The sequence below is a fragment of the Pogoniulus pusillus genome, chromosome 28 (assembly GCF_015220805.1).
Source record: "Pogoniulus pusillus isolate bPogPus1 chromosome 28, bPogPus1.pri, whole genome shotgun sequence".
In the NCBI taxonomy this organism is placed as follows: Eukaryota; Metazoa; Chordata; class Aves; order Piciformes; family Lybiidae; genus Pogoniulus; species Pogoniulus pusillus.
In genome coordinates this window covers 9723125-9738557 of record NC_087291.1, presented here as the reverse complement: position 1 = coordinate 9738557, position 15433 = coordinate 9723125, and the positions used below count along the sequence as shown (strand labels likewise).

General features: G+C 42.8%; 1 protein-coding gene across 2 annotated transcripts in view; it reads right to left on the bottom strand.

Annotated features, from left to right (window-relative positions):
- The window catches only part of RAPGEF5 (Rap guanine nucleotide exchange factor 5), a 184464-nt gene that overhangs the window by 110291 nt on the left and 58740 nt on the right, over positions 1-15433 (bottom strand). For both annotated transcript variants that reach the window (XM_064167093.1, XM_064167094.1), the window contains exon 8: positions 3579-3655. In XM_064167093.1, coding sequence (XP_064023163.1) covers positions 3579-3655 — 77 coding nt within the window. The remainder of the gene's footprint in view (positions 1-3578; positions 3656-15433) is intronic.

Sequence of the window (15433 nt, the reverse complement as noted above, 5' to 3'; positions counted from 1 at the left end):
ACATAAACAGTTCTGACACACCATTTTATCACCTGCCAGTCATCAGGAGAGAGACTGACTTGAAGAAAAGTGGAAGAATATGCTGAACCAGTTGTCCAGGCTGGTTTAATCAATAGAGAAAAAGAGAAATTTAAGATGACAATTTCTTTTTACTCTACAAGTAGATGTTTAAAAATGGTCTGATGAAATGTTTCCCAAAATTTTCCTTTATCTCCAGAAATTTACAAAGGGAATCTAGGCAATCATCACAGAGTTAGCTTATGTCTGATGCCTGATCTTCACAACACTTCAACGGCTTGGGGACATCAACTTGAGACAAACCTGCCTATTTCATGGCTTTAGGGTGCTTCTATCAGGGAGTATAATATATATGTGCTGTAATCTCCCCAGGGTTATAGGCTAAGGACAACTCAAAGTGTTATGGCTTATTAGGACTTTGAATATTTAAAGATTTCCAGTTTATCAGCATCTGGGACTTCAGTACTGTGGAGGAACTTTTCACATCTTCATCTTGTGCCCAGACAACTCAGATCATGACCTACAAGTGGCATACATAGTGACGAGTCCCTGTACTTCAAATCAGATGGACATTGGCAGGAATGCACTGTTCACTCTCCTGAACAAATACATATTGATCTGCAATGTGAAGCAAAATCCAGTGATTAAAACTGCCTATGTTAAGATGTGGAAAGGTACTTCAATTTTGGGGTAACAGTTGGCTTCAGCACGTTCAAGTGAAAGAAATCATCCCAGAGAATGACAACTTTTTGAACACGTGGGCCTCACTCTCACTCACTCGTTGCCCTCTGCCTGTGTTCAGACAGAGCATATTACTGCTTTCTGCATGGATGAGCACCCCAGGGAAGAATCCTAGACACAAGCCCATTAGCCCCAGCACAAATATGGACTGTATTCAATCTGGCAATTTGATTCCAGAATCATATTGCCCTGTCTCAAATAAACACCAAGAATAAATCTTACATTTTTTAATATGCCTCTTCCTCCCTCAACTATTTCTTAAAGAATTGCACAGAACATTATTTGGTTTCCAGTGCATAAGAGGTCAACTAAAACATTTCTGGGAGAGCTAAGGCAGTATCAAGTTAATTGTACATGTTTGGCTCTGGGACTAAAGAACATACTTTAAACACAAAAGGTTAAATATGTTTTTTTCCTCACTTTTAATCCTCAGTTGTGCTGCCTTTCCACTATAAATCTTTCCACTAAATACTTATAAGAAAGCATCTAGGTCAACTAGTGAATGAATTGATGACAGCTTCCAAAAGCTGGTTGAGAAGATATTGACAGTGTCTCCTATTACTCGTTATTCCCACTTGTCAACATAAATTTAATTTTAAAGCAGTGTCTTTGAAGCTGTTTGTCAGATGAAAGGGCAAAGGCAAACTGTCCTATCTGCAAAATGCAGCTGTGGTTTGTATTTTGTGCTGTCACACATGTGTCTAGAAACTGGTTCTTAGTCTTCTAATTCACATACACCAAGAGAGATGCATGTATTAACTTAAGTGAAGGTGAAAATCACCAAGTTCCATATTTTCATAAAATCATAGAATTGTTTTGGTCAGAAAAGGCATCTAAGATCAAGTCCAACCATCGACCTAACACAACCATGGCCGTTAAATGATGTCCTGAAGTCCCATGTTTACATTTTTTATAACACCTCCAGGGATGGTGACTCCACCATCTCCCTGGGCAACGTATTCCAATGCCTGACCACTTTTTCAGTAAACTGAATTGTCCTAATACCCAAACTAAACTTCCCCTGGCAAAATTTCAGGCCACTTCCTTTCATTCTACAGAGAAGAGACCAACCCCCATCTCACTACAACCTTCTTTCAGGCAATTTGCTTTAATTTAATGAATGATAAAAGAACATAGGAGCTTTATTTTAAAGCCTTACTAACATTCACAGCACAGAAGTACTATAACTAAAGCTGTTTATGCAATGTATGAAACTAAAAAACATTTAATGGGATAGAAAAAGTAAATTAGTCACTACTGAGGTTGGAAAAGGAAAGATGCTGACAACAAATTTTCTTTTTCAGCACATCCATAGGAAAATATTTCCTCTGCAAAGGCCATAAATAAATATGCTGGAAGTGACACGGAGGTGAATTAAGACAGCCTTAGGCAAACAGGATGGATTTTTTTGTTTACATTATTTACATTGTTTACAGCATGCTTGGTTTCAAAAATCCCTGTACTTAAGTTTTTCCACACTTGTACCAGTTTTGTCAACCAGCTCCAATGTAAACCAAGCCTATGTCCTGCAGAGTGGTGCTCAGAGCAGGCACTACACCCTTCAACTCTGCCAGCAGAAGAGGTTTGTTGCGGTTTGTTTTTTTTTCTGCTATGTCTGGTGAAAACACTCTAATTATTACAGGCTTCACCTTTGATCAACCTGAAAACTTAAAACCTCATGCCACTGCCTCAGAAAAGCATTGGCTTTGCTCCAGTGATATGGACTCCTGCTAAAGTGGAAAAGCAAAAAACCCTATTCACACCCTTAAACCAAACTGCGTCGGGTGCTCGCGGTATGGTGGGTTCATGGCATTGACAAACAAACTGGAGCAACGGCTGCCTTGATAATGCTCCTGCTCTCTTCCCACCGGGGAACTTCAACACTTGTGTTAACTGTTCATGCAATTTTTGATTCTTTTTTTTATTTTATTTTAAATATGTTTCAAATTCTTTCAATTTTCAGAAGCTGGTTTCCAGCCAGATAAAAGCTGAGCAAACCCTGTCTTTCTCACATACAGCTTTTTAGCAGGCCAGGTGCTACGAGATAAACCAGAGACAGAAACTGCAAGTTGCACATGTAGGAAAGAGAAAAAGTGGCAACTGATGAGGGATGTAAGATTTGAAAGGGGAACAGAAGTAAAAAAATACCCAAAGCCCAAACCAGTCAGGACTGAGAGAAATTAATTTTAAATTAAAAGCAATAATCAGCACAGACACAATGAGCAATACAGTTATATTTGCACAGTTTGAATGCACAAACTGAACGATTGAGTGAACTGGAGATTAACCAGGAAAAAAAACAGCCTCAGAATTAAGAAGTGTAAGCAATTCCATAATTAAAAAACTCTAAAAGACAGTTAAGTTTCTTCTGAGTAATATCTTTGTTGTAAATGAGGGCAGTCTGGGAAGGAAAGGCAAAGGTTGTTACTCGCACTCGAGTGACTAATAAGCATCCTCATTTCATTGCATGTCTATTTACAGTGATTAAAATTCAATCAAAACGTCACATGCCCTTGCCTCCTAAAATGCATCTCATTTTAGTTTCACATCTGGTATATGCTGTGTATATTATCTAAAAAGAGCAGAGAGATAGTTGAAGAATACTGTGTGATTGCAGCATCATGGCATTAATTCCCAGAATCACCATCAATCTTGTTCTAAATAGTCGCATAAGACAAGATCCCGCAGACCTTCTCCTTCCTACAGACTCCCTGTGCAGAACATCGAGGAAAATCCATTTCCCAGAGCCACTGAAAGCAGATCCTTCATCTTGTAGGTCTTAAAAAGTTCCCAAGACACAATTAATCATACACATTTACCTGACTATCAGAGGTATCCTTGAGCTCTTCTAGTCCTTTTATTTCTTGACCATTGTTTTCTTCACTTTGATGAATTGCTAAAATGAGAAAGAGAGGATGTATTAAAAGCAGGCAGGTTTAAATCAGAAGCAGCAGCAAAGTACCATAGTCCAGTTTAGATCACATAAGACAATCATTCAAGAAACCTTGTTCTAAGTTTACCTTTTGAGTTAACTCTCTGAGTGGTTTTGGACCAATCCTGCAAGGTTTACCTTCTTGGGTTTGGACAAATCCCAAATAAATAAGGTACACCTTATTTTTTCCAGGAAATAAAACACAGTACCAAACAGCTACAGTCTGCCTACTCTTAGTCCCGTAAAATGGTGGCATTTAAGGAAGCTCCACTTTTCCATTCCCTAGGGAAATTACTCCTAAAGAATTCAAAAGTCAGCCATCCCTTTATTTTCATTATGCTGCAAGAAGAAGAAGGTCAGTTCAGACTGGACAAAATAAACCGATTCATCTCTCACCTCAGCCTTGGGAAATTCTTTACAAGCAAAGTGATCTGGACCTTAACAAACACCACTACTATTCACAGAAGTCACCTCTGGAAACAACTGGTAGCAGAACATGATCTGCTGAAGGCTACTCACTGTTGGCACACTAAGAGATAACAGTAACTTTGCTTAACTACCATTTCTTAATGCCAGTGAGTTTTGCCAGACTTCACAGGAAAAACAGGTTCGGATGTAAGCTCTAGGCAGATAGAAGCCAGAAATATCAGTTTCCCTAACTAAAGACACAAAGGCTGCTTTTGAAGAGACACATCAGGCTTCCACACTGCAAATAGCTATAGCTGTATGTAGTTTGTTTTACTGGCTATAGCCCAAGATACCCTTCCAGCCAACACACCCACCTGCTACACTTCAGTGGGTCATTAAGACCTCAAGCCATTCTCAAATCTGACATGTGGCAGGTTGGGAGGGTCAGAACCAATGAAACACCTGAGAAGTGACTTTACCTTACACCATACTTATTTACTTACAAGCACCACACTGAAATGTCATCAATCTTGTGTACATATTGAATGATTTGCCAGTATAACCGTAGCAGTTGTGACAATAAAAGCATCCTGGAAGCAAAAGAGCTGGCAAATCCATTTCCTGAGTGATGCCAAGCTCGTGGCTTTGATGGATGAGCAGCTTGTGTGCTTGCTTATGTCTTTCTTCTTTTCCACCACCTTTCTCTTTCACCCCATGGCACCTAAGCTGGTCATCAGGCTACGTCTGAACAGTCACAGCCCACAGCACAGTGTTTTCAGACATGGACCACCAATCCTGTTTCATCTTATGTCTGTGAGCTGAAGCAGCTCAAGTTTTATTTTATGATAAAGGGTTTTTTTATGATGAAGTCACAGCAACGGTGGATAAAGGAAGGGCAACTGACATCATCTACCTGGCCATGAGTAAGGCATTTGACTCTGTCCCACATGACATCCTGGTCACCAGACTGGAAAAACATGGACCTGATGGGTGGAGAACTGCCAGATAAGGACTTGGCTGGATGGTCACATGCAGAGAGTGGTGATCAAGGGCACAATGTCCACCTGGAGACCAGTAACAAGTGGCATCCCTCAAGGGTCAATGCTGGCACCAGCACTGTTTAACATCTTTGTCAGCAACATGGGCAGAGGAATCAAGTGCTAGAGAGGAGGGACCTGGACAGCCTGGAGAGCTGTGCCCAGGCCAACCTCATGACATTCAACAAGGCCAAGTGTAAGGTCCTGCACCTGGGTTGGTGCAATCCCAAGCAGAACTCCAGGAGAATGGCTGAGAGTAGCCCTGTGGAAAAGGACCTGAGGGTCTGGGTTGATGAAAAGCTCAACATGAGCCTGCAATATGAGTGCAGCCCTGACAGCAACTGTGTGCTGGGCTGCAGCAAGAGCAGTGTGGGCAGCAGGGCAAGGGAGGGGATTCTGCCCCTTGGCTCTGCTCTCGTCAGACCCCACCTGCAGTCCTGTGTGCAGTTCTGGAGCCCCCAGCACAAGAAGGACATGGAACTGTTGGAGTGAGTCCAGAGGAGGCCACAAAGATGCTCAGAGGGCTACAGCAGCTCTGCTATGAGAACAGGCTATGAGAGTTGGGGCTGTACAGCCTGGAGAAGAGAAGGTTTAAGGAGGCTTTGTCGTGGCCTTTCAGTATCTGAACAGGGCCTACAGGAGGGCTGAGGAGGGACTACTGACAAGGCCTTATAATGACAGGATGAGGAGTAATGGGTTTAAACTGGCAGAGGGGAGATTTAAACTGGATGTTAGGAAGAAGTTCTTTCCAGTGAGGGTGGTGAGAGAGTGGCACAGGTTGCCCAAGGAGGCTGAGGCTGCTCGCTCCCTGGAGGTGTTCAAGGCCAGGTTGGATGAGGCCTTGAGCGACCTGTTGTAGTGGGAGGTGTCCCTGCCTATGGCAGGGGGGTGGAGGTGGATGATCCTTGAGGTTCATTCCAACCTAAATCATTCTATGATTTCTGATAATATTGCTATGTCATATAGGGTATAATTCTTCCTTCTTCCCCCACAGTTATGCTATTTGGGGAAAAAAGAATAAAAACATAATTATAAGGGGGGGGGGGAGGAGTAGTTTTGTCACTACAGTTTATTCCATTCAACATTTTAAAATCTGTTATCACTTTTCCAGTCAACCTCTGAAATTTAAGATGAAGGCTGAAAACACAGGGTCAGTCTATAGCTATAACACATGGCATGTATAAAGGGAATGTGTAACAGGGATTACATCCCAGCAGCATTTAAAGCTAGGCAAAACCACAACGTCCTTGAGACATTGGTATATATCTGCCCCAGGCTGGAAAACCAAAGCGATTGCCTCAATGGCCCTGTGTGGCCTCTACTTCCCTAGTGCAGGTCAGGGCTTGCACCCAACCAGGCTGGGGCACTGTGCAGTCCTGTTCCTTGTAACTCAGCTCCCAGTCTTCCTGCCCCAGAGCTGCCCCATCCTCTTACAGAGAGAATCACAGGGTGCATCTGGTTGGAAGAGACCTCGAAGGTCATAGAGCCCAAACCTCAATCCAGCACTGAAGGGTCAACACTAAGCTATGTGTCTAACAGCCAGGTCTACACCTGCAGGGACAGCAGGCAGACCACTCCAGTGTTTGATAACCCTTTCAGTGAATAATTATCTCCTAATATCCAGCCTAAACCTCCTCTGGCACAGCCTGTAACCATTTCCTATAGTCCTTTCAATTGTCATCAAGGAGAAGAGGCTGGCCTTCTCCTCCCTCCAGCCTCCCTTCAGGTAGTTGAAGAGAGCAATGAGGTGCCTCCTCTTCTACATGTGCATGACCTCATTCTACCCCCTGCTGTTGTGGGAGACACAAAGGGTTCAGGATATCCATTTGTCAAACACTAGTTAGAACCACAAGCATGAGCCACAAATTATGCATTTCCAGAGGGTGTTAATGAATGATAAAAAAATGTTTGCTTGAGCAACTGCAAATTGCTGTGGCTGTGCTAACATAAACATTTCCCCAACTCTCACTTTCCTGATTTCTCCCAAAATCAATTTGCTGTAGCCTCTGATGAGCAAAATATCCCCTCAGACACTGGCTATTAATCATGGTATTTAGAGGAGTGGCACCTTGCTAGTTACAAGACCACGGGTCTAGGTTTAAGTGATTTTCATTGATCCAGCCAGCTTTTCTGACAAGCCTGAGCAGATGTGAGCTCCACAAACAGCTGTGCCAGGGGAAAGGTTAGTGGCTGTCAACTGGCTTCTTGTTGCTGGCCTCTGTTACAAGTGTCGTCTTCCCTGACCAGTGCCAGGGCAAGCACCCCAAAGCATCTTCAATCAAAGCAAGCAGGCAGACCTTCAATGAGCAGCATCACATTGCTAACCTGGCTGGACTGGCTGATTAGCAAGTAGATGATCTGAATGAGCAATCAGTGTCAAGCAGCAAACACCCAGGGCTGAGGGCAGCAATACCTTTCACCCAGAACACAGGCAAAGAGAAGATGATGTGTGTCCACAACCCCAAATCATACAGGTAGCCTTGAGTGCTAAAAAAGTTTAGCCTGAGCAGTATTTAAGACAATGAGAAAATTACCTCAGTTTTTATGTGCCCTAAATAAAGTGTTTAAGAAAAAAACCAAACTTAAGAGGCTGTTTTTACCAGTAATTTCACAGCTCAGTTCCAAAAAAGCCTTTAAAAGTTCACAATCCAAAGCCAGATCTTGGCTTTAATGTTGTTTAGACTGTGTAAGGAATGCAGAAAAGAATCAGTAAATATTTTCTTAAAGGAAAAAATAATCCCAGACCTCACACTGACATTCTTGCAGCCCTCTTGGGAAAGAGGGAGCAGTTGGCCTCCTTTTTGTGAAATTTCCATCACAAACTTGATTTTTGTGTCCTCTCTGCCTCTTATCCTGACCCATAACTGGATAAGCCACAACTGAACCATTTAACTACACTCAAGAAACAATGCTCTAGGAATCACATAATCTCATACCTTTTTCTCCATCACAAGAACATGCTCCCTCAAAGGCTGGAGTGGCCACAGGGGCAAATAACAGCTCTTAGTTATATTTACTTGTTTTCTGTATGAAAAGGCTATTCCATGCTTTGCCTATAAATACAGAAAAAATGCCCACACATTTCTTAAAATACTCAAGTGTATTCAGAGATTTCTGCTACTGGGAACTGTCACAAACACCTAAGGCACCAACTGCTGCATTGCTATGCACAGTGTGCCTCTCTTAACCTTAGAACCACTCACAGACGCCTCTTGAATGATCCCAGGCGCTGCCCTCCTGGGCTCCTGTGCACACAATACAATTTCTGTCATAAACTAAAGGAACTCAAAGGTAATTTACCACTTGGTGTAAGCTGCCCATTTACTTTTTTAATGAAAAGGCTTGATGTTGCAAATTCAGCTGCAGGAAAAGCGAGCGGAAGGGTAGGGTGGGATGGGAAAGTATTTCCCAGGCAACTGTTGATGCTGGGGCATTTCCCTTAAAACTCTGATAGACTCACAAAAAAAGTTGTGAACTTTGGAGCTGTGCCAAACCTCTCTCTCTCCACCAGCACAAACCTAGCTTGGCTCACAAATGTGAATACCCCAGCACGTCTTCCAAAGCAGTAGCACCAGGGAAAGGCAAAGGTGGTTTGCCCTGATCTATGTCTATCCTACATTTGGGCTCAGGCTTGAAACCAGAGGGAGTTAAAAAATGCAGTGAAACACAAAAGTGACCAATTCCCTTTTCTGCCTGCAGCATTTCTCCTCCTTGGAGAAGAGGTCACCATGAAGGAAAGAAAAAGATGTTAAATGAGCATTAACTTGCAAATGCGCAGTTCAAATGTGTCCATTTGCAAATTAGCCTAGGGAATTCCAGAATGTTGATTTTTTTATGGTTGCTTAAGTATCACAAGGCCCATCATCTGATCCAAGTTCCTTGTGTCCCCATGGACCAAAGCTGAGATTTTGCTAGCAGATTCTTCTATAAACTAATTTTGGAACAGAAAATTCTTGTGGGGGAGAGCCTTGTCCATTAGTAATCCCATTTCAGCTCACTAAATCATCAGAAAAAATAACTATGAAAGAAAAACACAAGAGTAAATCATTTGGTACTAACTACCTCAGCAGAATCAACCATCACAGAGCTGGGAAGGGACAGAGAACATAACCATTGCTAACACTGGAACTCAACACATCCTTTGTGCCAACACCAGCCAGCAGTGGTGCCCTGCTTTTACTGCCACACTACAGAGTTCAAAGACACTGGAAAGTGTACTAGTTTGAGACAAATTGGAGTATTTTAATGAGAAAAATTAGATAACAGGCTGTGAAAAGGAAACAATGGTGATGTCTACTTCACTCATAGGCTTGCTGAGATGTATAAAAGCAAGTACACAAACAGAGATAAGACAGTGTGTGTGCATGTCTCTGTCTCTCAGAGTCTGTGTGTGTCTATCCCTGGGCTGCTTCTGTGTAACTAATCTTTCTGCTTCTAAGCTCCCTTGCCAATCCTCCAAACTCCCCTTACATGTAAAGCAAACTCTGGGATAAGGTAGAGGGGCAGAAAGAAGACGGAAGGGTGGCTGGGAGCTCCTCTTGGGGACTCTGATTTCTGGGAGGGGTATTGTGGGTTTTTATTGTCTTTGACTTGTCTATTTCTGTATGTAGCTGTAAATATTGTAAATATCTGTTTGTATATTGTGCTAAACTGTGAATATAAAGCTTCATTCCTTCACTTCCAGCCATCTGAGTCTATTCTGGGTGATTTCATAAGAGCGGGGGGACAGGTAACTCCCAAACCATCATAGAAAGGATTTGTCTTCCTCCGAGTATTACAGCCATGCTAAAGGACTCAGGCAGACTGGCATGCAGTGAGGGTCACAACAGCCACCTGCAGTACTATGGAACTTTTCCTGCCTATGGTAGAATCCTGCCAGGGCTACCCAGAGAGTAGTATCTCCCCAGTATTGCCCTTACATCAGTATATCCACATATATTGTTCTTTATGCCCCCAAACTTGAAGATACATTAATTGTGCTTGAGAAGTAAGATTTTTAAGGAGCAGTAATGTACATTTTTTTAAATACTTTGTCTTATTCAATATAGCAGAATTTTAATGCAACTGAGAGCAAAAAGGACAGTTAAAAAAATAATCCACACATAAACCAACTCCTGGAACCCGCAGCACTGCAATCTTCCCAGAGGTTTTGCTGCATTGTGCTTTCTTCCTTTTCTGTAAATGATGTTTCCACTTTCTGCCCTTCTGGCTGCAAAGATAACCTTCACAACACAAACCAAGGCAGTAGCTCATTCTGCTGCTGCAGCCAGCCAGACTGGAACAATAACACCAGGAGAGGTGTGAACTTCCTCCCTTTGGCTTAATAGGGTGTTAACTCCGAAAGCTAATTATTTAAATGCTTAAGACAGGACCTGACGTCACGGTTAACCATTTTGCTGCTTCATAGCAGGCAGGGACATCCAGGACAGACAGCAAATTTGACTCCCTAGCAGTGCTGGCTGTTTCACTTCACAGGATGTCAGGGGGTGGAAGGAACCTCCATAGATCATCTTGTCCAACCTCCTTGCCAGAGCAAGACCATACAATCTAGCTTAGGTCGCACAGGAACGCATCCAGATGGGTCTTGAAAGGCTCCAGAGAAGGAGACTCCCTAACTGAATACTATTCCCTCTCTGTACCACCATAAAGTATTTGGGGTTTGCAGACTGGCAAAGAATTCTTTTTAACCTGTCTCGTTGGATGTCCTTCTTGAGAACAGGGCCCTCAGGGAGCAGACAGAGCAGTGGCCATGGTACTCTGCATGCTGCCATTGCTGCTAGACCCCTTGTGCCTCACAACTCCGGCTTCAGCCTTTGAGTTTGCTGTGAAGTACAACCGCAGGACCAGGACTGCCTACCTGTTTTGGGGGTGTGAAGCTCATAAACATCGCCCTTCACAGACAGGCAGTTTCTCTCTACACTGCCCTAGGCTGTTCCCAAGACTGAATTTGTTTAGCATGTTGTAAACCCTCAGGCAAAGCCTCAAGAGCAGCCGGATCCTGCAAGATCCCAGCTGCAGACACTGGCAGGTTGACCTGCAAAGTCTGGGCTGGATGAGGAGTTCGTTGTCTCCACAGCTGCTGCCAAGGCAGCTCTGCTCGCCCTACAAAGCTCAGTCACCCTTAAGGCTGTCCCTCATGTTTTGAAGGATGCTCCTTCATTTCAAATGAGGATGTTCATTTACTATTTAGTGTTGTTCTTTAACCTTTTAGCATCCCAGAACATCAAAACACTCTGCCCTTTGTAAGACTTCAATCTTTTCAGTACTGTGTGATCAAAATTCATTTATGCATCTCTTTTTTCTAGTCTGTAAGCAGAAGGCACCTACATGCCCTCTACAGCTAGGAGATACACATCACATTGGAAGTGGTAAAAAGCCTACCTCTGAACAGAAGAGCTTTATTTGACAAGCCAACAGATTTTCATAGTCTTATCCATGCTGGATGGTTATAGCCCATTTTTCTGTCCCTGTCAAACCATCACTGTTGAAAACAACTCGGGTATCTGCACGAATGTTCCTGGAGGTAGGCTGCAGTGCTCTGAACTGCCAGCAGCCTCTGGCAGTTGATTTATCAGCAGCAGCTGGGAGGCTCACAACTTTTAGCATCCTTCTTGTATCTCAAATTTTTGGAGGGGTACATGGGTTTTGGTGGCGGTAGTTTTTTGTTCAGGTTGGGTCTGGGTTTTTTTCCCCCTAAGGGAATTCGTTAGCATGAAGCTGTTCAGAAATTAAGAGTCTTTTTTTCCCCTTTTAATCACATACTTCAAAGCTAATTTTTGGAAACCTACATGGTTAATTTTGGAAAAATTGGAGACTGCTCTATCCCTTGTTTCTCTTTGTGGAGGGTGTGCAGTGAGCTCCGCAGAGCATGGTTACTGCAGCAGCTCTGAGCTGTTTGACAGTGTTATAATGTTTGCTGATGCTTATTAATTTATCAGAGTGGAAAAAAGTGAACAGCTCATACTGATACCGCTGGGGAAACTAAAAGCCAGTGCCTGTAGGTTATGTAAAAAGGCACAAATGATGAAGGGGGGAAAGAAAGATGAGTAGCAAGTAAATGCTTTACTAACTTCAGACTTGAGAACTATTTTATGCCAGACCAGGTATTCATGCATATTCTCTATTTTCTAAATCCTACTTCCAGATTAAAGTGGGAAAACCAACAACAAGAACAAAAAAAAAAAGCTCCAGAAAAGAAGAGTGATAATCCCAGGAATAAAACCCTCCAACTGGGAAATGGTTCCTTATTTACCATGAAACTGTAATCTTTTCCCAGAGATTACTGGAAAGAGAAAGCTTTTTTAAGCTCATGCTTAACATGTTTCCTTTTATTTGAAACACAAAAAATTGCCTTTAAGCTTTCTCATTCCTTCCCACTATTTCTGCATACATATATATATGCAAATTATCATACAGATTTCCCTCGACTGAGTACACCACATATCTGTGAAACAGTTGGCAGGCCCCTGGGGGGTGTTGCCCAGACAGCTGTGCAATCAGCTGAGTAAATCAGCTAATTAAAGAAACAAAGAAAATGCAAAAAAACATTAAAGACAGATTTAGATGCTTACAGCATTGTTCAGCACCTCTGCATCTAATGAAGCACAGCAAGCATGTAGAATGCTTGCAAGGGGCAGAATGAAGGTGCTTGTAAGCTAGGAATGGACTATTGCACAAGCAACAGTGATGCCACTTTCTCTCTCTCAAACACGAGTTTGGGATTCATGGGGTTTATGCCTTGTGGTTTACATCAATTTAACATACATCACTCCAGCATTTTATTTCTTTTTAAAATTACAAAAGCATGAAATGCAATGTTGGTTTCCTAACTGATTTATGTATGTAAAAAATGGTCATTAACTTCTGCTTGACCTTAGGTAGAACCAATATTGAATTTACACAGAGGGTACTCATTATGCTGGTCTAGTTTCCCCCGCAGTAAAATAAGTTCCCAAGGGTCCTAGTGCTACAAGCCATTTCTCAGATAGGAAACAGGACTCCCAAAAATGATGCAAAAGCATTTCCTCTCATTGCAGTTTATCAAAAGGAATAGATAACAGCAAGAGTAGGAATTTGCAATCTAAACAGAGCAAAGCCAGTGTGGTAAGAAAGGAGGCTGACAGATGTAGATTTGGTCTTGCTGATCCACACAGCATTAAGGCATCGTTCCCTTCCACTGCATCTGAATGATCACAGGAAGGACAAACTTCAGTTTTAACGAGTCTCAGGCCTGCCTGTGTTATACAGCCACTGTAAATTAGAAAAAGGAGCATACTAAGTAAGGCAAATGATATTTCCCAACCCAGGATTATGGCAGGGAGCTTTTGCTGCTGTTCTTTTCACATTATCATACAACCGGTTCTGTTAGGAAGTTCTGCTTATTTGTTTATCAGAACTGAAGCCTTTTATCTGGGTTTGAAGGCCTGTGTTTCATCCAAGATGGTCATCCACTAGAAAAACAGAACTTGTAAAACATCTCTGGCTAAACAGAGGAGACGTTTTTTAATAGATAATCAACTGCTGTTGACAAACGCAGTCAGGAGAAGTTTAGTTTTCAGTGTCTGGCACTGTGTGACAGGTACAAGGGAAAAGTCACATTTTGCACTCACTTTGTTAACATACAAACTCGTATCTTTTTTTATCAAGAGGAAAGAAGTGGAAAACGAGTTGCAAGCACTGTAGGATTACTACAGGAACAGACAGAAACGATGTTCTTTGTAGCAACAGTAGCTCAAGGAAAATGCCTCGATGGCATTTTACCCAATGCTTTAAGACATTCATTCTCAGGATTCTTTTAAATTTAAATATCATGCACAAGTGACAGTGAATGCATCTTTAGTAATGTTTGCCTGAAATGAGATGTTGGGAGAGTGGTGAAGAGTCCACTACGCGATCAGCAGGCACAGGAAAATGATTGCTGAGAACTGATCAGACAAGGAGGTAAAAGCAGCCACTGAGCAGGCTGGTGCAAAGTGAAACACCCCTCTGTTACATGGAAATGTCCTCTGGGCATGGCCAGGAAAGGAGCAGGAAACAAAGAGGACTCTGAATAAATTCTGTGAACTCTCTGTAAATGCCTCTCCCAAAGCACTGGAAACAAAACATTGACTTGGGTATTTTTTCACAAGCAATATCTTTTCAACCTTACCATGCAACCTCTTTTTGTGGATGTGCAGAACATCTGTCATCCATGTAGCCATTCTGCATAGCTTGTTTCTTCTATGCAAGTGCCTATGTATAAGGACACATCACTAAAAGAACTAAGGCCAAAGTTCTGCAACAGCATCAGAAACAGGCTATAAGGTGCCAAAATCTCTTTTGACTTAAATCACTCCAGAAATACTTCAGAGCTCTTTTCCATCTTCTTCCAAGGCTCAGTGTCCATTCTATTTACATAAGCTATTAGATACACAAAGGCTGGTGAGGTCCATTCACTGATGTTGTTCAGAACACTTCCTACCCCCAGGACTGCCCGGGGTGGGCACAAAGCAAGTGATCACCAATTCAGCCATGGCACAGCAGAGCACTGTGTGCATGTTTCACAGTGTTCATTCTGCCCCTGTACTCAGCACTGTTTAGGCCACTCCTTGAGTACTGTGTCCAGTTCTGGGCCCCTCCATTTAAGACAGATGTTGAGGTGCTTGAACATGTCCAGAGAAGGGCACCAAGGCTGGTGAGGGGACTGGAGCACAGCCCTAGGAGTGACTGAAGGAGCTGGTGGTGTTCAGCCTGGAGAAGAGGAGACTCAGGGCAGACCTTATTGCTCTCTACAACTACATGCAAGGAGGTTGTAGCCAGGGGGCAGTTGGGCTCTTCTCCCAGGCTACCAGTGACAGAACAAGAGGACACAGCCTCAAGCGGTGCCAGGGCAAGTTTAGGATGGATGTTAGGAAGAAGCTCTACACAGAGAGAGTGACTGGCATTGGAATGGGCTGCCCGGGGAGATGGTGGAGTCACCCACCCTGAAGGTGTTTAAAAGGAGACTGGATGAGGCACTTAGTGCCATGGCTTGGTTAATCAGAGGATGTTAGGTGACAGGTCGGACTCAATGATCCCAAAGGTCTTTTCCAACCTAGTTAATTCTGTGGTTCTGTAGCTCTGTTCCTGATCAACCAAGACAATTCTTCAGGCCTAGGCAGGGTCTGATCCTATCCTTCCAAAGTGCTGCTGCTTTCTTGGCATGCCTGATCACAGGAGTACTGTCATACAACAAGACATTGGTCCCTAGGGGTGGGCATAGCCTTCAGCAAGGTATAAAACATTTTAAAAGGATCGCTTAGAGAAGCCAACATAACAA